The 26,731-nt window shown below is 31.7% G+C and overlaps 3 protein-coding genes across 5 annotated transcripts; 1 reads left to right on the top strand and 2 right to left on the bottom strand.

The window, feature by feature from the left end:
* Positions 1 to 873: 873 nt before the first annotated feature.
* Positions 874 to 8,254, bottom strand: LOC122506613. Its single transcript, XM_043618909.1, has 3 exons — positions 7,931 to 8,254; positions 4,875 to 6,539; positions 874 to 4,584 (listed from the first exon to the last, which is right to left on the bottom strand). Exons 1-3 carry the CDS (start codon positions 8,024 to 8,026, stop codon positions 1,408 to 1,410), a joined length of 4,938 nt encoding a protein of 1,645 aa, XP_043474844.1. The 5' UTR covers positions 8,027 to 8,254; the 3' UTR covers positions 874 to 1,407.
* Positions 8,255 to 8,700: 446 nt separating this feature from the next.
* Positions 8,701 to 18,909, bottom strand: LOC122506612. 3 transcript variants are annotated; one of them, XM_043618906.1, is made up of 4 exons: positions 18,770 to 18,909; positions 18,398 to 18,533; positions 14,213 to 17,644; positions 8,701 to 13,693 (listed from the first exon to the last, which is right to left on the bottom strand). In XM_043618906.1, the coding sequence occupies exons 2-4, from the start codon at positions 18,509 to 18,511 to the stop codon at positions 10,559 to 10,561; spliced, it is 6,681 nt and encodes a 2,226-aa protein (XP_043474841.1). In that variant the 5' UTR covers positions 18,512 to 18,533; positions 18,770 to 18,909; the 3' UTR covers positions 8,701 to 10,558. The 3 variants fall into 3 exon arrangements, with proteins under 3 accessions (XP_043474841.1, XP_043474843.1, XP_043474842.1); XM_043618908.1 differs by having other exon boundaries at positions 14,213 to 17,638; XM_043618907.1 differs by having other exon boundaries at positions 18,891 to 18,905.
* Positions 18,910 to 20,761: 1,852 nt separating this feature from the next.
* Positions 20,762 to 26,490, top strand: LOC122506610 (gustatory receptor for sugar taste 43a-like). The gene is made up of 8 exons (XM_043618904.1): positions 20,762 to 20,892; positions 21,025 to 21,229; positions 21,890 to 22,106; positions 22,500 to 22,815; positions 22,922 to 23,017; positions 24,662 to 24,939; positions 25,012 to 25,170; positions 25,416 to 26,490. Exons 1-8 carry the CDS (start codon positions 20,805 to 20,807, stop codon positions 25,557 to 25,559), a joined length of 1,503 nt encoding a protein of 500 aa, XP_043474839.1. The 5' UTR covers positions 20,762 to 20,804; the 3' UTR covers positions 25,560 to 26,490.
* The last annotated feature ends 241 nt before the right edge of the window (positions 26,491 to 26,731 follow it).

The raw sequence follows: 26,731 nt of genomic DNA, 5'->3' as shown, positions 1-26,731 counted from the left end.
ATATATTTAAAAAAATGAAAAAGTAAAAAATAAATTTTATGAAGAAAAAAATTCTGATCTTATTTTATCATTTATTTTTCAATTTATACAGATTTAAGTATATATTATCATATTAATTAAATTAAAATTTATTAAACACTATATTTACACAAGTGTTGACCGAAAAAGAAAAAAAATTTCTATTAACTTTGTCTTTTTCTTTCATGAACAAAAAAAAATTTGAAAATTATCATTTTTTAGATTTCAATTATTATTTTCAGCTCACATACAATTGACAAATGTACAAATTGGAAATTTACATTTTTCTATCAAAGCAAATAATGAAAGAGAAAAAAAAAGTTTTTTTGTAATATAATTGTTAACATTGTCTTGATTTTCTTTTCTTTTCGTTTTTTATCTATTATTATATGAATGTTATATTATTTATTGATTCTGGATATTTTTCCAGTACTTTTTCAATTTTTTTTCTACTTTTAAAAGCAAATTTTAATTTTATTATGTCGTAATAATAATTACATAAAAAATTCTTTTCTATTTATTTTTTTCCATAGAATTAATTTTTTCCTTAGGAAAAATTAATGAAAAAACTATTCCTAAATTGATAATTAGAGAGAAGCCACAAAATTTTATTATCATTTTTGAATAATTTTTCTACAAAAAACAAAACTAATTTTCTTTAAATAAACAATTTTTATTGTTATTTTACAAAAAAATTCATTCAACAAATTTATTAGTTTATGTACATTTTATTTTCTTGGAAAGTAAGATACCTACATATCTGATGATAAGTTGAAAAAAAATTTGTTTCTCTTATCGATAAATACTCTATAAATTAATTAATAATCGAAGGTTATAGTATAAATGGTCATTGAGCCGAGACAGTAGATCAATCAATTAATAGTCGATAAATCGATAAATAATCGATAAATAAATAATTATTCGATAAATCGATAATTAGTCGTTTTATTCATCGATTAGTAAACGATAAATCGATTAGTTGACAAAAAAATCGATTCACAATCAATAGATCAATAATAAATGTTCGATCGATTAGTAGTCGATAAATCAATATATTTTCGATTAATCGATAAAAGTCGATAAATTGATTAATAGTTGATGAATCAATTAGTCGTCGATGAATCGATTAATAATAGTCGTTTGATCGATTAGTAGACAAAAAATCTATATATACTCGATAAATCGATTAAAAGTCGATATATCGATTAATAGTTTATAAATCGATACTTAGTCGATATGACAATAAATAATCGATAAACCGATGAATAGTCGATAGATCGTTTAATAGTGGATGAATCGATTAAGGGTCGATAGATCGATTAATAGTCGAGTAATCGATTAGTAGTCGATAAATCAATAAATGAACGATAAATCGATGCATACAATTAATTACAATTCGTTTTTGTAATATTTCCTTAAATCCGTTTGGCAGACACTTAAATTTAAATCGCTATACTGTCCAAATCCAACTAATTCAATATTAATTTTTGTCTTATATTTTTCTAAATTTGTATAATTTTTATCGACATCACGACTTATAATTTGCAATGACCACGTTGCATATGGACTCAATATATAATCATTCTTAATTTTCTCCGCCGGTATCATTTTTAAGATTAAATTATTGTTATCATCGTAGTATTCTAATTTTTCGTCATTAAATATTTTTTCAGCACGATGTCTTTTCGAATTAATAAGAAATATTCTCTCATCACAACGATAATGTGAATCACCATGATGTTCTAATGTGAATGCAAAACCTTTTAAGTCATTTTTCAATTGACGATTCATTTCCTTATCGTCGACATTATTATTACTACTCAATCGTATCCAAATATCGCTAAATTTAACGGAATTTAAATTTTTATGTTCCGTTATATTTGCGTGAAGTGTTATTTTTCTACCCGATAAAAATTTATTAATTTCATTTTGATATTCACTTGTGCACCATGTGTGAAATGGTGGTAAACTATAGCCGAATATTGTTGAGACGGTATTTTCAAATTCACGTAATTCGGCACGTTTTTTATTTATTTTCGAACCGTAGATTTCAAGACGTTCGCCAGCGTCTTGGGCGCGGACAATTAGATCATCGACAGCGGGTATTGATGAATCGTAAACACCGAGGAATTCATCGGCAAAGGGGAAAATGTATTGATTGAAACTTGCCATCCATTTGGTGTAGTCGTCAAGAACAATGTTGGCGAATGATTGTTGAATCATTTTTGCCAATGAGATGCTTAATTTTGGATCTTTAACGTAGGTGATGTCGAAGGGGGATAAGTAGAGATCGGTTTCGTAATTTGCGTTCTTCATTGTTTGGACGTATTCCTCGATTCTTGTGTAGGTACCGATTATCATATTGACGACGGTTTGCATTTTTTTCAATGTCTTATCAAAGTAGGACGACAGTTTGAATTCTCTAGCAAAGTAATCGATTTGCTGGAAGACATTCTGGAAATATTGTTCCATTTGGAATTTCTTAAAGTCTAAAAATGCCACTGATGATGAATGGAAGTTTTCGGCTGTCGTGTGTTCGTGGATTTTCATCAGGAGGGGGAGCATACCCTCAAGGACTTCTTCCTTGAAATTCCGTAGTTCTCGGGTTTTGATGAAAGCCTTCTCGATTTGGTCGCTGATGCCGTCGATCTTTTTTGGATTCTTGAGATCTTGACACTTACTCAAAACGTCGCCTAACATTTGCTTTAGTCTGGTGTAGGTTTTTAGGTGATTGATAACTTTCAATGATTCCGTGAAGGTTTTCTTTGGATTCTTATTCTTTTGTTGCCAAGCACTGGATTCGGTTTCGAGTTGTTGATTTAGGTTCGCGATGACGTCGAATGACTTGTCATTCATTTGGGTCTTTAGGTCCTTGAAGGTTTTCTCGATTTTTTCGAGTGGTTCGACATTTTTACCCTTTGAGACTAGTTGACGACGATTCTTCTCCACGATCTCAAGGTTCTCGTCGATGGTCAACCTTTGGAATTCGCGTTTCATGTCGATCCAGTTGTTGAAGAATTTTTTTGATTTGTCTACCATGTTTGGAATCATTATGTCGATGTTTGTGTCCATTGTGTCGTCGAGAAAGTTTTGGACAATTGAACCAGCGGCACTAATTTTTGTGCCAATTGTCGCTAGGGCGGGATTTATTATTCCTAGGGCTGTATTCAGAATAGTGAAGATTTCATTGAATGTCTTGATTATTGCCTTCTCTTGCATCGATGATGATCTTCTGACCAGTTCTGCGGCACGTTGGGCTTCGATGTTTGCCAATTGAGCTATTCGTCGAAGAAGAATTTCCATTTCTCCGGATAGCTCCTCATTATGTTGGGTTAGATTCATTTGCAGATCGTCTTGAATTATTCGCTGGGCTTCTTCAATTTTGTCATCATACTCGTCCGTGTATTTTTTATTCATATTCTTGATGACGACAACAGTTTTCGCGTTGTGTAGATGTTGTACCTGTTGCTGTGTCTCCTGGAGATAATCAGCCAACTTGAATATCAGAAAGTTTTGTGAATTTTGGAATAGACGTTTCACCTTTTTTGTCACTGTACTCTGGAGGGTACGTAACACTTCACTGTATTCATCACTCATCTCATTTGTTTTACGATTTTTCGAATAGTGAATCAATCTTTTCTTCCAGGACTGATAGAGATAGAGGGTGGTGGTCTTATTGTCCATCTTGTAGTAGTGCTGCTCTAAATCGATTAGTTCATCAACAAGTGTCAGTGTATCGTACTCCTTCAGAATGTGTTCGTTATTGATAACTTTTTTGTAAAGTTTCATAAACTTATTTCCATTTTGGCCAATTTCAGACAAGATGTACCGCTTGTAGAGATTTGCGGTCTGGCCATACGTCTGTAGAATCGGACGATGGGGAATTAATTTCAACCCGATGATGCTGCTATTCCCGCTTCCCTCATTACCATCCATGGCACGATTGTAGGTTTCATTTTTAGTCACCGAATAATCAAAATAGTTGTAATTGTGAAATGTTACCTTCCAGGTGTGACCTCCCTTACCGGCAGAGCCACCCAAACCGCCTTTACCGTCTGTACCATTCGCCAGCGATAAATTTACTCCAAATGTTGTGGAATCGTCAAATGGATAAAGTTTGTAAATTCCAGCCTTTCCTCCCTTTCCGCTAACACCACCTTGACCCCCATGTCCACCCGGATAGCCGTCTAAACCAAAAATGTAGCACTCCTGTTTGTATTTAAGCGGTATCAAGGTACCAATTAGTGGAACGTAATATTTCTCCCCTTCAGGTTTTCCGATTTGATAAATGAATGGATTGCTCACTGGCCAAGAGCAACGGTGACGATTTAAATTTTCCTGAATAAAATAGGTACTTGGGGTTTCTCCATCATCGCCATTTGCAGCGTCACCACCATCTTGTCCATCTGAACCATTACCACCATTTAGAGATATCTTCAGATTCTGTGCGTTGATGATTGTCTCGGCGAATCCAAAGAATGTCCCTGCAGCGCCACCCGATACACCTGCCTTTCCGTTTAGTCCATTCGGATTTGTAACCTGGTTTCCGTTTCTGGCTTTCGGATTCTGTAAGCAAATTGTGATGGGATTAAGTAACAATGCAAGGAGAAGCGAATCATCCAAAAAGGGTTCTTAAATTCTTTTTGCCAGAAGGTCCAGAAGGTTTAACGGTTCGAAAAACCATTACAGGAATCTTCTTACCGACATTGGCACAAATCTCGAATCTTAACGAAACGAAGGCAACCGGAAATCTAATTGAAGTACTAAAGTACTCCCAATCAATAGAAACATCGATTTGGAGTATTGAAATACCTCCAATCAAAAGAAAAGGTCCAAAAAAGTCAGTTACTACTCACCAAATTGCCCCTAATTTGCTCTCCAGGAATGCCATCCAATGTAATTTGTCTACTATCCACAATTTCCCAAATAGGCGCGAATATAAAAACATCCAGACCATCCACTCTGCCAATTAAGTCCTCATCAATAATTATTTTCTCCAAAGCAAAAATTTCCAATATTTTAAAACTCTTCCTAAACCAATTACTGCTCATAATTTTACTGAGTAATAAAAATTTCCCCTTGACTTGTAATTTCATTTCACTATCAATTCGTTGATACGTATAATTCGCCATCATTCTCACTGAATTCGTTTTTATTGTTTCGTGAGCAATTTTAGCAGTATTTACATCATGAAATGTGATCGGATCCTCTTTTAGATTATTCAACTGATTTTTTAAATCTCTATTAGTATCTTCTTCTGACACTTCCTGAACACCATTGTATATCGAGATTAATTTCCGATACCAATCATTCGTCCTCCGGAGAATCGTAGTATGAAAATTTCTTAAATCCTCAGTCCACTTACTGGAATCAAGTAAATATTCAACTTCTGGTAACGTTATAAAAGATGCTTGCTGAACTTCACAAAATAGGGACAAGTAATAATTTGCTGACGCAATGTCCTTTGTTCCAATTTCTATTTGCTGGAAATCTTTACTTAATTTTTCAAAACACTGCTTTAGTGGTTCGACATTTGTGCTCTTGGTGCACTCGAAAAATTCCGTTAGACTCCCAAAGGTTTGGTTCAATTTCGTCGATTTTGCGAATATTCCCGTAAGTGTTCTTGATTGGTTCGTTTTGTCCTGGAGGTTTAAAATTAATGTCGATTTTAGTGAATTTAACGCAATGGTCAATTGATCGTTAGCTAAATTATTAAGACAATCAAGATGAAGTATTTGTACATTTTGAAAATCGTAATGATTCACTGTCGCTTGGCCCAAGGTGTTCAGATGTTGAAAAATCTTTTCGTACTCAATTTTCGTAAAGTCGGTGAAAATAATATTTCTCTCTCTATTCAGTATGAATTTTACCAGGATTTTTTCGTTCTCTTGGAAAATTTTCAAATAGTTCTGAATAATTTCAATGAATTCCTGTTTGGTGATTCTCGGGGTTTTTAGAACGTCGTTACTTGAACTATCAAATTGCCCCTTGGATTTATCATTTACGGTTAAAAAATACGTAATACTGTATTCATAACTTCGCGGATATCTTAAAAACTTTGCTGCAATTTTAAACGTTCCCAGAATGTTATTTTTATTCCCCCCTGATAAAATATTCGTCGTTAGGATAATCTTCATACTTTTTGCTGCCTTTACGATATGCAATGCTAGAATCTCAGCTAAATCGTTGTCACCAGTTTCTTGAGGATAAACGAAAATTGTTTGATTCTTCGATGGATTTTCGTAGAGATGAATATTGTTTAGGATGAAATCGTAAGTGGCAAGTTGATCATTGGAAATGTTTTGACGATTTTTTTTTCGTTGTTTTAGATTGTTGCTTGAGAGGAATCTTCCTAGGGAAATTGCGTCTCTAATGTTGGACGATACGATTAGGATGATTTGGGAATATTTTAAATCGTAAATGCTGTAGAGCATTGTTAGATGATTGTGAATATGGTGATTGGAATCCTCTAGGAGATTGGTGCATTTTGACAGGGTTTGATTTTCCAGCGTCTGGTCATTCTGAAAAGAAAAACATTTTTAGTTATTATTTATTGTGGGGACAATTTAAATAATTAACATTAGAGGTGCATCTGAATCCTTATTTTCTTGGAATCTAAACTATATCTAAACTATATCCAAGTCTTTACCTAGATAGCAGATACCAAATGGTCATCTGTATTTTGTCACCCTTCTATTGAGTCCCTACCTGTCTGATACAGGTGTTAAAAATTAAATGAATAATAACAATCTGACCCCAAAAATAATAAAAGTGGGAGGCATTACGTAGTATCCCTTTGCAAAAGGAACCTATAAGAGGTTCCACGCTTGTCGAATTCGTCAGTCCAGGAATCGCTACCAAGTTAACTAGTTGTGTACTACCCCCAAGTGTCTTCTTCGTATCAGTCCAGGAAACGCCATCAAGTTAATTAGTCAAGAAGTCGCCACCGAATCAACTTAGTATCTTCTTCGCGTCAGTCCAGCAACCGCCACCAAGTTAACTAGTTGTGTACTGTCATCCAGTTTGTTTTTCGACTCCCAGAAAATCTTTTCAACTACTAAGTACCTTCTTTGAGTCTCCTCTTAGTCAAATTCATTCAAGGAGATAATTTCTAGTGCGAGGTACATTTCTATTTTTCTAAGGACTGCATTACTTCAACATCAACGTCAAATAAATAATTCGGTCACTCCTAGGCTGAGGGGTGTTTTATCTAATTTACATCGACACCTGGACTCCGGACCTTTCACTTTGGGTGTCTCGAAAACGATTTGAGGGAAATCTACTGCATTCTCTGTTTTCGCTAGATAAAGTTATTTCCCCGACCTCACAATGAAGGAGGTATTGTTGTTGGGTCTACAACTCTAAGAATAATTTTAAAAGGTAAGTAACTAATACTATTAAATTTTTCCCCCCTTTAAATTCTCGATTGATTCCACAAGGTTCTAATTTTGTTTCAGTGTCCCTGAAGACATCTGGATCTACTCTTTCTCTCTGATTCTAATTGTAAAGGATTCAAATAAGAACTTTAATAATTTAATTTCTATTTAACAGTTACTCTTTCTTAAAATCTGTCCCTCAATATCAAAGCCTTCCGCTTTGTAAATAAATCAGGTTTGAACCACCGATGCCGGACAATTTAAATATATAATTTGAGATATGTTAGTTTCGTTCTAAGACATAACACTTCCAGGAATTTAACTGTTGAAGGGAAATAAGGAGGGAAATTAAATAAAAAAATTAAAGGTGCAATTAAAATTAAAGATGCATCCAATAAGAATTTAACTCTTGGAGTCATTATGGAGGGAAATAAAATATAAAAAATAGGAGGTGTATCCGTAAAAAAACTTTTGGCCATTCCAATAAAATTAATAAATATATAAATAAAGTAAATAATAAAAAGATACAAACTTACCGTTTCCTTGACACAAGAATTTGGTAACGAAAATAAGGTTCCACTAGATATTTGTAAAAATAGAGAAAAGAAAATAAACTGTTTCAAAATTTCCATTTTGTTGTGTTTACTTATTTTATATTCTTTAGTAATTTTTAATAATACTACTAAAAATGAATTAAATATTTATTTTCATTTAATTGTATTCCTTTTAAATTTAAATAATTATAATTATTATTTATTTAATATTTATTTTTATGAACATTTAATTAATTTATATTTAATAACTAAATTATTTCAGTAAAATCATCTAAAACATTATTCGTTTAAAACAACAAATAATAATAACTGCCGTACATGGCCAGTGATTTCTAATTTATATTTAATTGATTCGATCAAAAGAAATTTTCAAACAATAATCATCATTTATTCAACTGTTTTCAATTTCAATACACGTTCGTATCGTATTTGTAAGATTTTCGAAATATTATCAATTCGATATCATTTAATACTTATATTCCCATCTTTTCACAAAAAAAAGAATTAAAATCAATTATTGTTGTCATAAAGGACAAATAAAAATACAATACATACACAATTATTGAATTTATTATTTAATTGTAAAATAAAACAAAAAGATTTTCATATAAAAGATTATTTTTTTTTCAAAAAGAAATATACAATTTTATAATAAAAGGGATCAATTTTTTTCTCAGGAATTGAAAGAAATGTGTTTGAAAAGAATAATATATGCTTTATTTCAATAAATAATTACAAAGCACATCGCGGATTTATTTTATTGAGGAAAATTATATAATCTGTTTTTGAGTTCTTTTATTTTTTTAGATGAAAATTTCTGGTGATATAACACTTTTATGAAAATTTGACTTATTTAGATTTTACAATAAATGAAAATTAGGTAAATTTCTATAAATTATTAATTTAGTTATATGACATACGACATTTACGTCGTTCTCTATGCTACCATGCTATATAAATCGGAAAATTGCTTCCCCAGAAGGCCTCATGCGTAAACGGTAAGAAAGAACAATTACAGGAATCTTCTTACCGATAATTACCGACAATATACAAATTTGCAGTAATTCACCTTCTTATGAAACCCTTAACGTCGAAATATCTAGAAATCGTTTTTAAAATGTTTATTTATTTATTTACCATAATAAACGGGACATGCCCTTTCGTACAAAAGTACTTAAAAGAATAAAATTACAATAGTAATTACAAAATTTTATAACTAAGATCTAGGCTGGCTCAACATTATCAAAACTTAAGACTATTCTACGCAATGCTAAGGTAAACCTCTGTAAATTATTATCAAAAAAATTAATTCGATCTGAGATTGTATTAGCCTCTCTACTAATCGATTACAAATAAGTTCATTATTTCCATAATTCGTTCTATGAAAGTTTGCTCGGAAAGATACAAAATGTCTAGTAATTCTAGAGGGAACAGCTAAATTGATCATTGATAAAAGAGCAGGACATAATATAAACCCATTCAAAATTTTATACAAAAACAATAAATCATTATAAAGAAATCTTGACAAAACCAAAGGAACATTTAGCGAACCACGAAGATCATTATAATCATGGGTATGACTGTCAAATGGTAAATTAAGTTGCCTTGCAGCAAACCTCAAAAATCGATTTTGAACTCGTTTAATTCTAACAATGTTAAACACATACATCGGTGACCAAACAACAGAAACATACTCAAGAATCGTTCTGACAAGCGTAAAATACAATACTCTTAACACATTAATATTATGAAAAACTGATGCTATTCTCATTACAAATCCTAAAGATTTAAGGGCTCTCGAAACCACTCCAGATATATGATCATTAAAAGAAAAATCATTGTTAAATAATAAACCCAAATCTGATATTTTAGTTTTTCTAATTATTTCTTCACCACCAATTGTATAACAATATACCAATGTATTTCTTTTTGAAAAAGAAATAACACAACTTTTATTGATATTAACACGTCATATAATTAAGGGAACACCAATCAAACAACTTGACACCTGTCAGAAAGATAACTTTTCAAAAAACAAATAAAATCAACAGGCATGCCCATAACTTCTAATTTTATCAGCAGAACATTATGTTCCCTAGACATTTTAGTTCATTAAAGACTGAAAAAACGATTATAGGAATCTTCTTACCGACAATTACCGACACTATCGACATTTGCAAAAATTCACCTTCCTTAATAACGAAATATTCAGAAATCGTTTTTAAAATATTCCCTAGATATTTTAGTTCTTTAACGACTGAAAAAACCATCACAGGAATCATTTTACCGACAATTACCGACATTATCCAATTTTCTTCCTCAAGGAAATAAAAATATTTTACAGGAATCTTCTTACCGATATTTACCGACATTGTCAAAAATCCTTTACAGGAACCAATCCTGTTAGCGACTCATCTGAATATCGGGTTTAATTACTTTTTTAGCTGTTCTGTTTACTGAACCGTTGGAAAAAATGTTGCAAGAATCTTCTTATCAACAATTACCGACAATACCGTTGAAAGCACTTTTACAGAAATCTTCTTACCGACACTGTTGAAAACACTCTGAAAAAGTCTTTTAAGAGTTCATTTATTCTTTTTTTCACTTCAATTACATTTTTACATAGTACTTTGTCAAATTAGATCTACAAATTTCCAACGGACGATCTGTATATCGACCAAAACCCACCAATTCCAAATTAACCTTAGAAATATACTTGCGTAACATCTTAAAATTCTTGTTAGCATCTCTACTTATCAGCTCAATTCTCCACGTTGCATACGGACTTAATAAATAGTCGCCCTTCTGCTTTCCAGAGAACCCACCATTATTATCATTTTCACGAAATTCATCATCATCCAAAGCACTATAGACCCTCTCGAATAGATAACTATTCGTTGTTATTAGATAAACTCCATCGTCACATCTATAGTACGAATCACCTTCATGCACCAATTTAAAAGCAAATCCCTTCAAGTCATTTCTTAAATTCTCATCACCGATATGACTTAAATTCGCCAAACGAACACGTAGCCATATTTCTCGGAATTTTACAGCATTCATAATCTTGTGTTGAAAAACATCGGCAAACAAAGTTACCGATTCGCCCTTAAGAATACGTTTAATTTCCATCTTATAGAGACTGTTGTTCCAGATATGAAATGGAGGTAGATCAAGACCAAATTTACCAGGATAGGTTCTTTCGAATTCAACAAATTCTGCACGTTTTCGTAACAATTTCTCCTCTAGATGATTCAGATGCTTACCGGCCTCTTCGGCTCTTGCTAGAATTCCATTTAGTTGTGGTAACACTGAAGAATCGTAGTCTAGAAAATCATCAGCAAATGGGAAGATGTATTGTTTGAAACTTGTCATCCATTTAGTGTAGTTATCCAAAACGTTGTTGGCATAAATTGTCTGGACCATTTTTGCTAATGCCATACTCAGTTTTGGATTTTTGATGTAGGTCAGATCGAATGGTGCCAAATAGAGATCGGACTCGTAATTAGCTTTCTTCATAGTCTCCACATATTCCTGAATCCTTTCATAGGTACCCAGTACCATATCGATAACATTTTTCATATTCCCCATCGTGTCTTCGAACATAGATTTAAGTTTGAACTGCCCGATGAAAATCTCTAGTTTTTCCAACACCTGTTGAAAATATTCCTTCATCTGAAATTTCTTAAAGTCTAGATAAGCAACCGATTCCGTTAAATTGCTACCCAAATCCGTTTCATCGCGTATTTTCCGAATTAGTGGCATCATCCTCTTATAGATATCCTCTTTGAAATTTCGTAAACTCACCGTCTTTTCGAATGCCCGGTGAATTTCTCCAGTCAACTCATTCAGATGACGTGGATTTCTGATGTCATCAAACTTCTCACTTAGATCACCTAACATTTGCTTCATTCTCGTAAAAGTTCGTATTTGTCCAATCGCTTTCAGTGCACCATCGTAAATATGCTTTTTACTCAAATTCAACTTCTCCCAAATTGTTTTCTCCTTCGTTAATTTGTCATCAATCTTTGTCTCTATATAATTCCCATCGAGATTTTGCAGAGAAGATGATAAACTCTCAAGGGGTTTTACATCACTCCCATGTTTTACAAGTTCCCGTTTCTTTGAATCAATCAAGTCGAGACACTTTGCTAGGGATATTTGTTCAATTTTTGATTTTAAGTCCACCCAATTGTTGAAGAATTCTCGGGATCTGTCGACAATGCTGGGAATTGCGACCTCCACAATACTTGAGTCTGCAGTTTCGTCTATGAAATTTTGAACAATTGAACCAGCAGTACTGAACTTGGTGCCAATTTTACCAAGTGCTGGATTAATTACACCAAGCACGGTGTTTATCATTTCGAATATTTCGTTAATACCTTGGGCCATTAGACGACCTTCCATTCTTTTGGATTTTTCGGAGAGTTCTTCGGTACTTTTTCGTTCCCTTTCGGTTAGACTCATTATTCTTCCGAGGAGCATTTCAGTCTCGCCTTTTAAATTCTGATTCATTTGTTCGATATCCTTGTGTAGTTTTTCTTGAATTATTTGCTGTGCTTCCTTCACTTTGTCATCGTATTCTTTAATGAAATTGCTATTAATTTTTTTGATTCTCAACACGGTTCGTGCGTTCTGTAAATATTTGGATAATTCATTACATTGGGATAAATAATCCGCTATCATGAATACCAAATGTTCTTTACTATTTTTCTCAAGTCGTTGAATTTTATCGGAAATTATTCTATTCAGATTACGGAGTAATGCAGTATAATCCTCGCTCTTCTCGTCTTCTTTTCGATTCAAAGAATAGTGAATCAATCTTTCCCTCCAGGATTTGTAAATGAATATCGTCTTCTTCTTGTCGTCTGTTCGGAAATAATATTTCTCCAAATCAATAAGTTCGTTTACTAAAGACATCGTATTGTAGGTGTTGATAATCTCCCTGTTGCTTATCATCTTCTGGTAAAATTTAACATACTTGTTATCAATTTGGAAATTTGCTAAGAGATATCGTTTGTAAAGATTCACCGTTTGGGGGAATGTTTGCTCCACGTTGGTAAATTTCTGTATTTTAGTACCTAGAGTACTATGGTTATTCTTTCCGATTCTGCCATCTCTGGCTCGATAACACGTTTCGTTGTTGATAATTTCGTGTTCGAAATAATTTTTATTGTGAATTGTAACTTTATGGGTGTAACCACCTATTCCGTTTTTACCACCAATTCCATAAGTTCCATCGGTGCCATTCTGGAGAAATATTTTTAGGGGAATTGTCGACGATCCGAGGGAATAGAAATGAAAATCTCCAGCGGAACCTCCTGCACCGATTGTACCACCATCGCCTCCATTTCCACCGGGAAATCCATTTAAACCGTAGATGTAACACTCGTCTATATATTTAAGAACATAGGACCCAAATAAGGGTTTGTAATATCTGATGACTGATGAATGATTAACAAAGTAATCAACTCGATAGTCATTCAACCACTTGCAGTGGTAATTGTTGAACATTGAGTGAATGTAATTTTTACTCGGTGTCTCGCCATTCTCTCCATTTGCTCCATCGCCACCATTTTGTCCATTACTTCCATTTCCTCCGTTGAGGGAAATTGTCAGATTCTCGACACTGATGATCTTCTCGGCTAAACCGTAGAAAGCACCAGCGGGACCACCTGGAAGACCCGCTAGACCATGGACTCCGTTTCGATTTGTAAGAGTATTGCCGTTCCTTCCTTTCGGTACCTGGGAGGAGAAATTAAAGTATAAATCATCAATTGAATCAGAAACGGGTTTAATTAAATTTTTGCATATTAGACATAATTGCAATTGGGGACTTTAGCTACAGTCCCCAATAAGGAATTATTTATCTCTAAAGTGCCTTTCCCAAAGGGACATTCGAAAACGGTTGGAAATAACTATTACAGGAATCTCCTTACCGACAATTACCGACATTATCAAAAACCTTCTCTAAAGAACCCACTTGCTAAACAGTAGCGAAAACCATTACAGGAATCTTCTTACCGACAATTACCGATACTGGAAATAATCTTTCATTGGAAGACGAATCCTAATTAAACCCGGAAATGTTTGCAAATAGGCAATTGTCACCGCGAACGTCATTAAAAAAACATCCGAATTAAGTATCTTTAGTGCGAAAGTAATTAAAAACAAATTCCCCCTAATTAAAAATCTAGACAATTTCCGTTAGAAAACTATAATTGTAAAAGTTAATAAGAAGGGAAATTCGAATTGAAAACCTACCATATAATCATCATCAGTCAAATTCCGTGAAGCCCCATCCAAAATGATCCGCCTATTCATGACAATCTCCCAAACTGGCGCAAATATTGCAATAACAATATTCTCTCCAATTGCAATTATATCACAATCAATGACAATTTTCTCAAGTGCAAAAATCTCTAGAATTTGATAATTTGGACAATTTGTGTTATTCAAAATTTGACTCAATCGCAAAAATTCTCCAGTCACTTTCAATTTAATCACCGATTCACGTTGACAATTAACATTCACCGTCACATTTCGTAAATCTTCCTTAACAATCCAAACAGCGTGCATCAGGAATGCACTATCATAATCTACATGATTCACCACTTGTTTCATGAGATCATTTAACTTGACATCAATTTCATCAACTGTCAATGAATTCTTCATTGGTTTTAGATCATCGAAAACCATTCTTAAATTGAGAAACCAATTTCTCGGATACTTTAGATCTTGAAGATAATTTTCTATAATTGTAATCCATTTTTGTGCTTCATCATCGTACTCGATGTCGGTTGAATTAAAAATATGTCCCGTCCAACAGAATACGGAGAAATTCTCATTAATTGAGGCAATTTCTATGAGATCAAGTCCTAGGGTCTTTAGATTGTTTAGTAATTTGTCAGAGCATTTGTTGAACATTTTCTTTTCGTTTTTTATGATACAATTTAGAAATGATGATAGTGCTTCATGAGTTGTGTTTAATTTTTCAGACAAAGTGAATATGGAAGTTAGGGTTGTCATACCGGTGAGGTGATTCGACGAGTGGAGATTGGTGCGGATTCGTGAGACTAGAGATTCAGCGGCGAATTGCAAATCGATGTTAGAGGATTTGAACAAACATTTCAAAAATCGGTGTAGTTGACTTTCGTAGTCGTATGTTTTGGCTGGAACTCGTTTAATGTTGCTTAGACGATCGATCAGTTTTTTCTGGAATGATGGTGTTAGATCGCCTTGGATCACGTTTTCCTCGTCTATCATTTCTGCCAGGAGTTTTCCGTTCGGACTTCCATTTGGAGCAGTGGAGTATTCTCTAATTAGTTTGATAAAGCTTCTTTCGATATTCTCCGTACTCACTTCGTACTCACTCGTTTCCTTAGACTTTTTGCTAGTTTTCGGAAAGTTTTCGTTGGGTTGCAATTGTCTCTTGTTTTCTGGGGTTTTTCCCTTAGTTTCCAGCGTATTCTTGTGAATTTCGTCATCTCTAGCTATTTCAGAAGTGTCTCCACTTGTTTCTTTGAATGTCTGATTGGATTTCAAGACTTCTAGGTGTTCTAGGTGGTTTCGGTCAGTATCCTTCATTTCTTGGTGGAATTCGTCATTTTCGGTGGATGTTGGAGTGTTTTCGTTAGTTTCGTCAAAATCTTCATTGGAACTCAAGTCTTTTTGGTGTTTTAGGTGGTTTGCGTCAAGTACGTTCATGTCCTGATGTAACTCATCACTTCCGGCGGTTTCCGGACTGTTTCCGTCAGTTCTTCCAAAGTTTTCTTTGGGTATCAATTCTTCCGGTTGTTCAAGACGAACAATTTCTTTAATCACTTCAGGATTTTCGAGTTCTCTGACGATTTTAGAATCGTTTTCACTTGTTCTCCCAAACTTCTGGTTGAATTTTGATTTTTCCTGTTGCTCCAGGTTTGTTACATTAGATTCCATCGTCTTCTGGTAAAATTCGTCATTTCCGTCGGTTTTCGGAGTATTTCCACTAGTTTTTCCAATATTTCCATTGGAATCCAATTCTTTCAAGGGATTCTGGTTCGTTCCGTTACCTTCCCTCATCTCCCCAAGCAATTCGTCATCTCCGGCGGTTTTTGGAGTATTTTCACTAGTTTTCCCAATATTTCCATTGTAATTCAATTCTTTCAAGGGATTCTGGTTCATTCCGTTAATTTCCCTCACCTCCTCATGGAGTTTGTCATCTTCGTCAGTTTTTGGAGTATTTTCACTAGTTCTCCCAATATTTCCATTGGAATTCATTTCTCCCGGATGTTTTAGGTTCGTTCCGTTAATTCCCCTCACCTCCTCATGTAATTCATCATCTCCCTCGGTTTTTGGAGTATTTCCACTAGTTCTCCCAATATTTCCATTGGAATTCAATTTTCCCAAGGGTTTTAGGTTCTTTTCGTTAATTTCCCTCATCCCCTCATGAAATTCATCACCCCCGTCAAATTTTGGAGTATTTCCTTTCGTTTTTTGAATTTTTGCACCAAGAATCAAATCTTCCAGCTCTTTTATGTTCTTTCCATCATTGTCCCTCACCTCCTCATCAAATTCATCATCCCCGTCGATTTTTGGATTATTTCCACTCGTCTTCCGAACTTTTGCATCAGGAGACAATTCTTCCAGCTCTTCCAAGTCCTTTCCCGTATTTTCCCTCAACTCTTCACCTAATCCACCATCTCCATCGACTTTTAGACTCTTTTCTCTTTTCTCCCTGAATTTTTCACTACACTGAAGTTCTCTAATGATTGATTGTAGATCACCATTAGTTTCATCGCTCTTCCTCCCGTTACAATTAACCTCCCTCATAATTTTAAAAATCTCTTCATCACTTTGTGTATAACTGGGAACAATCACATTCGATGAAATCCCTGTCCTTTCTGAATCTAGGTCTCTATTAATAGTTTCCACATTCTTATTATTCCTCCTAGAATTTTCATTACCATGCGGAAGTTTTTTGATAATTTTCCTAAGTACTCTTCTAGTCGCTTCAATCGAAAAATTTTTCCTCCCCCTCCCACCGTTTTTTCCAATTCTTTTTCCACTTTTCCTACTAACTCGACTTCTCTGACGACTTATTTCCTGTGCTTCTCTAAAATTCCTCTTCCCTTCCTGAAGATCCTCCTCCTTTTTTTCCCTTGAAGTATTATTTCTCCTCTCATCAATTTCCAAATTTCCATTTGTCACAATGAATAAATAACTTCCCCTATACTTTTTGACATTTTTTATCATTTTACCAGCAATTTCAAAAATATCCCTCACTTTAGTTTCCGGATCGTTGTCTCGACTATTAGAAATAGTTAAAATTAATTGTACAGTTTCAGCGTAACTAACACTCTGTATTACTATTTCCTGTGCTAAAAATTCATCTTTTGTATTTCTAGGATAGGTGAGGAATGTCGTTGATTGATTTTGATCTTGATAGGCAATAAAATTTTCCACTATAAAATCATAATGTAATTTAATTTCATAGCTAAACATGTTCCTCGTCTTTTTTGGTAGTAATCTATTATTGTTTGTCAAGAAACGAGCCAAATTGATGTCATCATTCAAATTTTCCGACAATATTATTATTAAATTTGGATTATCTATTTCAAATATCTCTGCGAGTAAATGTTCATGAAATAATGGCTCCCATTCATCCAGACATGTTGGATAACTCACATCACTTGGAATTTGAGAATTATTCTGAAACTTGTTAACGATTTATTATTTATTAGTAATTTGTAATAAGCAACTAGTAATTTTTGTAACACTCAATCAATTAGAAATTCCTAATTATTATTAATTGATTAGTAATTCGTAATAAATAATTAATTAGCAATTCGTAAATATTAATTATTTAGTAATTCGTAATTATTAAGTGTATTTAGTAATTCGGAGTTATTAATTAATTAGTATGTAATTACTAATTTATTAGTAAGTAATAAGTAATTAATTAGTATGTAATTAGTAATTAATTAGTATGTAATTAGTAATTAATTAGTGATTAATTAGTAATTGATTAGTAATTAATTAGCAATTGATTAGTTAGTAATTAGTAATTAATTAGTGATTTATTAATGAGTAATTAGTTATTAATTTGTGATTTATTAGTAAGTAATTAGTAATTAATTAGTAATTGAATAGTAACTAATTAGTTATTCAAAATATTAATTTGTTATTTGCAGTCATTAATTAATTAGTAAGTTGTATTTGTTAATTAATTAGTAATTTGTATTTATTAATTACTTATTCATTCAAAAATATTATTTAATTAGTAATTCGAAAAAATTCATTACATAATAATTTTTATTTATTAATTATTAATTGCTAATAAGTAATTAATACTTATTGTTTATTATTTTTATTTTAAATTTCTATTTATATAGTTTTCTTATACTGTAAATAACAATTAATCTTTATTTATTTATTTATTTATTTATTTAAAGAAAAACAAGTTTTTACCTCAAGTTCCGGACAGGCGTCAATTTTAAGTTCTGGTTGATTGTGCAATGCACGTGTTATTCCGGCGAACAGCATGTGAATAAACATCAATGAAATACAAAGAAAAAGCTTCATTTTTTAATATTTCACTGAAAAACTAAAAAAAAACAAAATTCATTAATTATTTATAAAAATAAATTATTATTTCTGATTTATTATTATTACTAACTAATTATTATTATTATTAAGAAAACTTATTAAATTATTATTATGATTAATTATTATTAATTCTTATTTTCATTATTATTATATTATTAATTATGGTTATCAATTCTTTAATTATTATTGTAACTGAAAAATAAATTTAAAACTATGAAAAAATGAGGGACTAACTCTGATGGGGGTCGAAAAAAAATTATTATAACTTTTAGTTAATTGGAGGCCTCATTAGTAATTAAATACATTAATTAATTAATCGACAATTAATTGCCGCGAGATACAAAAAAAAATTTACCACTGACTCTAAATGGAGCAAAAATAATATTTAGAAAAGAGAAAAATGCTGGAAGCAATTTTATATATCTACCTGAAAATTTAAAAAATCAGTGATTCGTTATTAATACAATATGTTTTTTATTGGATAAATAATTAATAATAGAGGAATAAATTTTTATGTATTATCATACAATTGTGATTTTGAATATTATATTGACTTTTAATTTAAAATAAATAAAAAAAAAAAATTTTTTCATGATAAAAATTTTAAATGTGTACGTAGGTACTCAATATAATAATTCATCATCTTGACTCTCGTCATAATGATAAAAATCTTATGAAGCACGTGATTTTTTGTATTATTGAAATTAATTTATTATTTAAAATGATAAATCTAGATTTATCTATTCTGTATATATATATATATATAATATGTATATATCTGTATCTAGATTTGTGTATATAGACACAATATTAAATGAAAATTATTTTCTATTCAAATTTTAACGATTTTTATACAATATATTTATATATGTATGTACTTATGTTAATTTCTATGTTGTATTTCTTCAAAAAAATATGTTTCTTGATTCTGAAAAGAGTGACAAAATTATATCATTTCGGCCTAGATATTTTTTAAAATATATAATTTCTTATTACAGATTATTTGAACTAATATCATCTTTTATTAATAGGTATTTTAATAAAAATTTTGGTTCAATTTTTTTGCTTTATGAACTAGAATTAATTTTTTATAAGGAAAATTATTTTTCTCACAAAAAAGTAATTTTTTTAAATCATTTCCTGGCTTAAGTTATTATTATTATTATTTTATTTTATTATTATTTAATGTTTTTACTAGGTATTGTTGTTAAAATAATTATAATTTATTATAATTATTATAAATATTATTATTACTTTATTATCATTATTACTATTTATTGTTATTACTATATTAATATTTCTATTTTTTTATTCTTATTCTAATTTTTATTTATGATCATTATTATTATATGATTATTCTTATTTTATATTTTTTAATGATTTTAAAGACGTTAAAATCAAAAGAAAATTAAGTTTAAGCAGATCAATCATGTGTCATTTTATTGAGAACCACCTGCGAATGATCAATAAACTTGTTATTTTAAACTCATCACAAATGTACTTTTAAGAAAACTTTTAGATAACTATTTTTCTGTTAAATATTGCAGATGTGGAATTTTTTTTCTTTTCTTTTAATATTTTAAATAATAATTTTGTAAACCGAAATCCTTATTTTATTTAATAAATAAATAAATACAGTATATTTTATTTATTTGAAGAAAAGTAAAAAGCAAAAAAAACTTTATTTATTAATTTTTATTACTTTCGGAAAAGAAACTTTTTAAAAAATAATTTGTCCAATTTAAATAAAATGACAAATTGTCTCCAATAAATATATAAAAAGAAAAAAAATTTTCAAGTAGTACTTGTTTGCGTTAAATGATTTTTTAATTAAGGACAATAATAATCAGTGGAATTATTGGAATATTGTCAACATCTATAATTTTCTTTTTCTGTTATCTGACGGGGAGAAATGGATTTTCAACCCTTCCCATTGTAAATAAAACACGACGACGGTTTTGTTTGAATGCTTTTGCAGTCATTTCATAGCCTTTTTATAATCAACAATACCACAAGAGTGCACATTGTTTAAAGTTAATAAATATTTTTTTTAAATTATCTTTTAATTGTAAAAAAAAATTATTTCCTTTATTACAAATTTTTTTATTTTTAACTAAACAATTTTTTATAAAACAAAACTTTAAACTATTTTTTTAAGTTTAATTTTTTCTCTCTCTTCATATTATTATTATTTTTAGTGTTAAAAAAGAATTGAGAAACGAAAAAAAAAATTTCCAGTGTTAAATTAAAAAGAAGAAACAATTATAAAATGATTTATCCATTATCAGAATTTATTGGCGACGTTCCATATGAATTGCGAAGAATTTCCGATACAAACTCAAATTCATTGGAAAAAAGTGAGTTAAAAAATTTTTAATTTTAATAAATTTAATTTGTTAAACAAAAATTGTTAAAGAAAAATTTCTCAAAAAAATGTTAAAGAAAAAATTCTCAAAAAAAAATTTTTTTTTAATTTGATTTTTTAACAGAAGATCCCATTCCACAAACAATTAATGTAAAGGAAAAAATTCAAAATTACAATCAAAAGTCAAGTGGATTGAAAACTGATATTCATTTAGCGCTTATGCCACTTTATTATGTGACAAAATTATGTGGCCTCTATCCAGTTGAATTAAAAGCACGAGGCGGTGGAATTTATTCTGCAAAATTATATAAACCTGCAGTATTTTATGGGTAAAAATAATTCATGCAAATTATTCACTAAGAAATATGCAATTTTATAACTTAATGATAATAGTACAAGTTTCCAATTTACCACTCGCCGATAATGCAGATTACCAATTTACCTATCTCCGATCATATAGATTTCTTATTAACCATCAATCGGTAATACAGTTTCCTTAATTACCCAATAATTATTAGTTTTTAATTTCTAGCCTAAAATTAGTTAAAATTTACATTTTACCTATTAATAGTCACTGCAGATTATTAAATATCCACAGTTGGTAATGTAAAGTTCTACTTTGTTTACATTCGGTAATGTAGATTTCTAATCTGTCCGCTACAAGTATAATGTCAATTCTTGATCTTTATTGTAATTTATAATTTACTAACTGTTTAGCACATGGTTTTTCGTGCTCTTTTTTACCGACATGTATTATCAGTGTCATGGTCATTAGTATTGTCATTAGTAGTATTACCGACAATGATAATACTAGTCATAAACTACAATAAATATTGCAGTTTAGGAATCCCCATTACCGACTGATGGTAAAGAAGAAACCTGTACTACCAGCAGTCGGTAAATTAGAATTCATCCTTGTCACTAAATGGTAAGATTACATATAATATATACATTAAATTAGTAATGCAAAAATGTTCTTTTTTTAATAGCATTTCATTAGCAATAGCATTTATATCATCTCAAGCATGGGGTTTGTGGCGAGATTTAAGAAATGGTTGGAAAAATAGCACAAGACTATCGTCACAAACTGCGTTAACAGTAACTTGCACTGATGTAACGGCAATTGTTACGGTAATGATTACTGCAATAACAAATGCACCATTTAGATGGAACTATTTACAAAGAGCAATAAAAATATTAGCGGAGGTAAGAAAGAAAAATTAATTTCGTTTCTACTAATAATTTTCTTTATTGCTGACTTAATCTACCATCAGCTGCTAATGTAGGTCGCTTTAAATTTTAAGAAATCTCTACATTGCCGACTTAACGTATCAGTGGTATCTGGATTAACGACCGCTGATAGGTTACGTCGGTAATGTAGATGTTTTTAACAGCTGGATTACCGACTTAATATATCAGTGGTATCTATATTACCAACCGATGTCAAGTTAAGTCGGTAATATAGAGGTTTTTAAACTTTGTATTGTTGATTTAACCTACCAGCGGTCGGTAATGTAGATACCCAATAATAAATCTTAATCTACCAACGGTCGGTATTGTAGAGCTCTAATTTATATAAACAAAAAAATTTATTTTCAGATAGACGAAAAAATTGGAAATTTAGAAATGAAAAGACTACAGAGAATTTCAATAATTTTGATTTCATGTCCACTGTGTTATTTGATGTTAATTTCGGTTTTGGATTTTAAAGCATGGAAATTGTCGGACAGTAGGAAACCACAATTACTACCTGATAAAGGACAAATTAATTATCTACCACTCTATTTTATGTATATTATAATAACAATGTTTGAAACACAATATGCATTAATAACATTTAATGTCGGTGAACGTTTCTCACGTCTTAATCGTTTTAGTAGGAAAATATTGAAATGCAACAAAATTCTCGAAGTGGGTATGTAAAAAACTAGTGTTTCAATGAAGTTTCCAAAAAATTTTAATGTGGGGCTTCAGTATATTAAATTTTGTTAAAAAATTAAAAAAGAAATTTTATTTTCCAGCTTCAGAATTTAAACAGCACATGATTAGGCTTCCCACAATCTCGTCGGAATTAAGTCGTTCTAAGAAGGCAAAACCACATGAGGGATTTACTGCTGGTAAGAGTGCTGTAATTATTATTTAATTTCCACATTGTTTTTATGATACAAAAAATTTTTTACTTGGATTTGAAGGGATGGGCTTGAAATTTTTCTGAAGGCTATGCTTGTTCCTCTTTTGGCAACATGATTGGTGTTTATCTTGCAAAGGTTAAATTGAAATTAAATTATTTGAGTTTTTATTTGAATTCTTTTTAATTAGAATCAGAGAGAAAGAGTAGATCCAGATGTCTTCAGGGACATTGAAACAAAATTAGAACCTTGTGGAATTTTTGGGTCGTAGTCCCAACAAGCAATACCTCCTTCAGTATGACATCGAGGAAATGACTTTGTCTAGTGAAAACAGAGAATGCAGTAGATTTCCCTCGAATTGTTTTCGGGCCAGCCAAAGTGAAAGGTCCAGAGTCCAGGTGTCGATGTAAATTAGATAAAACACCCCTCAGCCTAGGAGGGACCGAATTATTTATTTGACGTTGATGTCGAAGTAATGCAGTCCTTAGAAAAATAGAAATGTGCCTCGCAGTAGAAATTATCTCCTTGAATGAATTTGACTGAGAGGAGACTCAAAGAAGGTACTTAGTAGTTGTAAAGATTTTCTGGGAGTCGAAAAACAAACTGGATGACAGTACACAACTAGTTAACTTGGTGGCGGTTGCTGGACTGACACGAAGAAGATACTAAGTTGATTCGGTGGTGACTTCTGGACTAACTAACTTGATGACGTTTCCTGGACAAAGATGACACTTGGGGGTAGTACACAACTAGTCAACTTGAACTGGTCCATCGCGTTTTTTTGGAGCACCAAGATTTTCAGCTTCCTCCGCTTCAAGAAATTGTGAGCCCTCACAATCCTTGCGCACTTGAGCATCAATCGAGGGACTGGAGGCGATTTTTTCCTATCTTCAGTCTGCTCACATAGGGTACTGAATCTGAATTTGTAGAATCCATTTCTTCTTGCTGTTCGGATGTCGTTTAGTGAAAAGTCCTGTCACCATGACAAAGTTCATCAAGAATGTACCTTAACAATAACCGAATATTCAAGATATCCGTAGGATGACATAGTGACGTCGACGGAAAACTTCTGGAAATTCTATAGGGATAAGGACGTTTTTGGAACGAAGATGATTTTTTGACCAGAGGGTTCGTTGCATATTAGATCCTTTGCTGTTTGGGTTCAAGATTCTTGTTAGCGGACATCCAACGGTGGGGATTGTTTTCGGAGTTTTCCCGTCTCCGGACTGCTTACATGGGGTGCTTTACCGGAATCTGTAGAATCCATGTATCTTGCTATTCAGATCTCTTCCCTTTCCCTGTGCTCTTTCTTTATCCTTTCCTTTAAAAGAATTCCGTTTTTTCGGTACAAACTGTCTTCCAGTTTGTACAGAAAAAAAGGGCTCATCTGTCTTCGATCGGGAAGCAGAACATCCACATGGTCCCTCCTGGAATTACACGAGGCCTATTCTAGCTAATTCCCATTCTAAAAGAAGTTATTGAGGCCAGTACGACTGCAACTAACTGCTTCTCCATTTCATTAGTCAACTGTTCTCTTTACTCTGAACATTGACCATCTTGTTTAAATACAAAGAATTCCACCCTTTCGGAGGCGTTTTTCCAAATCCAATTAAATAATTAATATAATTGCAGGAAATCAAAAACTAATCGATTCGATATCAACATTAACGACACTGCATGGGAATTTATGTGATTCGACGTCACTGATTAATATTGCATTTGGAATACCATTGCTTACCTGCGTTTTAGGATGTATGCTTCATTTGATAAATACCTGTTATTTTTTGTACACCGAATTAAAAGAGGAGGATACAAGTGGATTTTTCCTTGTAACCCAACCACTTTGGGTTATTTTTCACATAATAATGCTTCTCATACTGGTGCAACCGTGTTACATGACAATAGTCAAGGTTTTTAAATTAAAATTTTAGAATTTCATTTCTTTTTATGTAAAAATGAATACATTTTGTTTCTTTTAACAGTGCAGAGAAACAACATTATTGGTCAGTCAATTATTGACACTAAAATGGGATCCAGATGTGCAAAAACAATTGGAAATATTTTCACTGCAATTACTACATCGTCCATTAAATTTCTCAGCCTGTGGATTATTTTCCATTGATCGTGGTTTAGTCACATCGGTAAACTTATTAATATTAATTACAAAAATTCACAATTCTTTCTTATAAATTCAAATTTTTCCAACAAAAACCCTTGACTGCCACCTACGGAATCTTTAGTTTCCCACTGAAGATTTCAAAGGTGTCAGTTAAGTTTTTTTTATCCACTAAGAAATAATATTCAATGTATATAAGATAGAATACAAATGCACATAAAAGAATGTGAATTATAAAATAAAATTAGTAATTTTTTTTATTTATTACAGATTGCAGGTGCTGTGGCGACTTATCTCGTGATACTCGTGCAGTTTCAAAATGAGAACGATTGTTCACAAGGGACGAAGGATCTTAAAAATGCAACAGATATTATTTTCAAAAATTTATCATTAGCTAAAAGTCCAAAAGCTTAATTATAATATATATTATGTAAATTGTTTATTACAATAGTTCTGAGAAATAATAAATATCTACATTACCGACTTAATCCTATAACGGTCGACATTGTAAATTTCTACATTACCGTCTTGCCTATCAACTATGATGGTATTATTACCGATAGTTGATAAATTAGAAATCTATATTACCGATTGTAGATAAAGTAGAAATTTCCATTACCAATCGTTAATACTTAATAACTCTGACTATTAATGGTGGGGTAGCCAAAAGCCTCACTTACCATTTTCCCCAGTCACACAAATTGTACAAAACTGTTTTACCGACTGAGTCTCTACAAATCTAACCTTCTTACTGTGTAAAATTGTAGTTCGGGACAATGACAAGTGAGGCTTTTGGCTACCTACCTGATCTTTAATGCATAATCTAGACATTTACCGACTATTCTACCAACCGTCGGTAATAAATTATGTCGGTAATTTAAAAACCACCGCATTATCGACATAATCTACCAACGGACGGTACTGTAGATTCTTAAACTTTGGTCTAGAATTTCTTCATTAAGAACTTTGGAACATACCTGGGACTTAACTTGCCAACGGTCGGTAAATCAGGTCTCTAATAACGAAGCTCTTCATTACCTACTTTTCTAGCAATAGTCGGTAATGTAGAACAATAATTTAATAAATCTCTACATTATTGATTTAATTTACCAACGGTCGGTAAGGTAGATCCCAAAAAATAATAATCAATGCTTTTTTTGGGAGTTTTTCAGGGTCACTAAATCGAAATCTGAAGTCAAACCTCAACAAGAACAAAGTCAAAATTTAGAAATTCAAAATGGTGGTTTTAAAAATCCGATCAAAAACTTAAAAAATCTAACTAATCTTACTAAAAATGCTTTTTCGTGGGTTTCCGAGGTCGCTGAATCCGAATTTGATGTCAAAATTAAAAAATTAAAAATGGCTTCCGAAAAAATTAAAATTTAACTAATATTACTAAAAATTCTTACTAGGGGGTTTTTGGGGTAGGTGAATCGAAATTTGATGTCAAAATTAAAAAATTAAAAATGGTGGTTTTAAAATGACGACCAAAAACTTAATAAATCTAACTAATCTTAATGAAAATGTTTATTCAGGAGGTTTTTGGGGTCGCTGAATCCGAATTTGATGTCGAAATTTGAAAATTA

The sequence above is a fragment of the Leptopilina heterotoma genome, unplaced genomic scaffold, assembly GCF_015476425.1.
Source record: "Leptopilina heterotoma isolate Lh14 unplaced genomic scaffold, ASM1547642v1 Lhet_43, whole genome shotgun sequence".
In the NCBI taxonomy this organism is placed as follows: Eukaryota; Metazoa; Arthropoda; class Insecta; order Hymenoptera; family Figitidae; genus Leptopilina; species Leptopilina heterotoma.
This window is presented reverse-complemented; position numbering and strand designations above follow the sequence as displayed.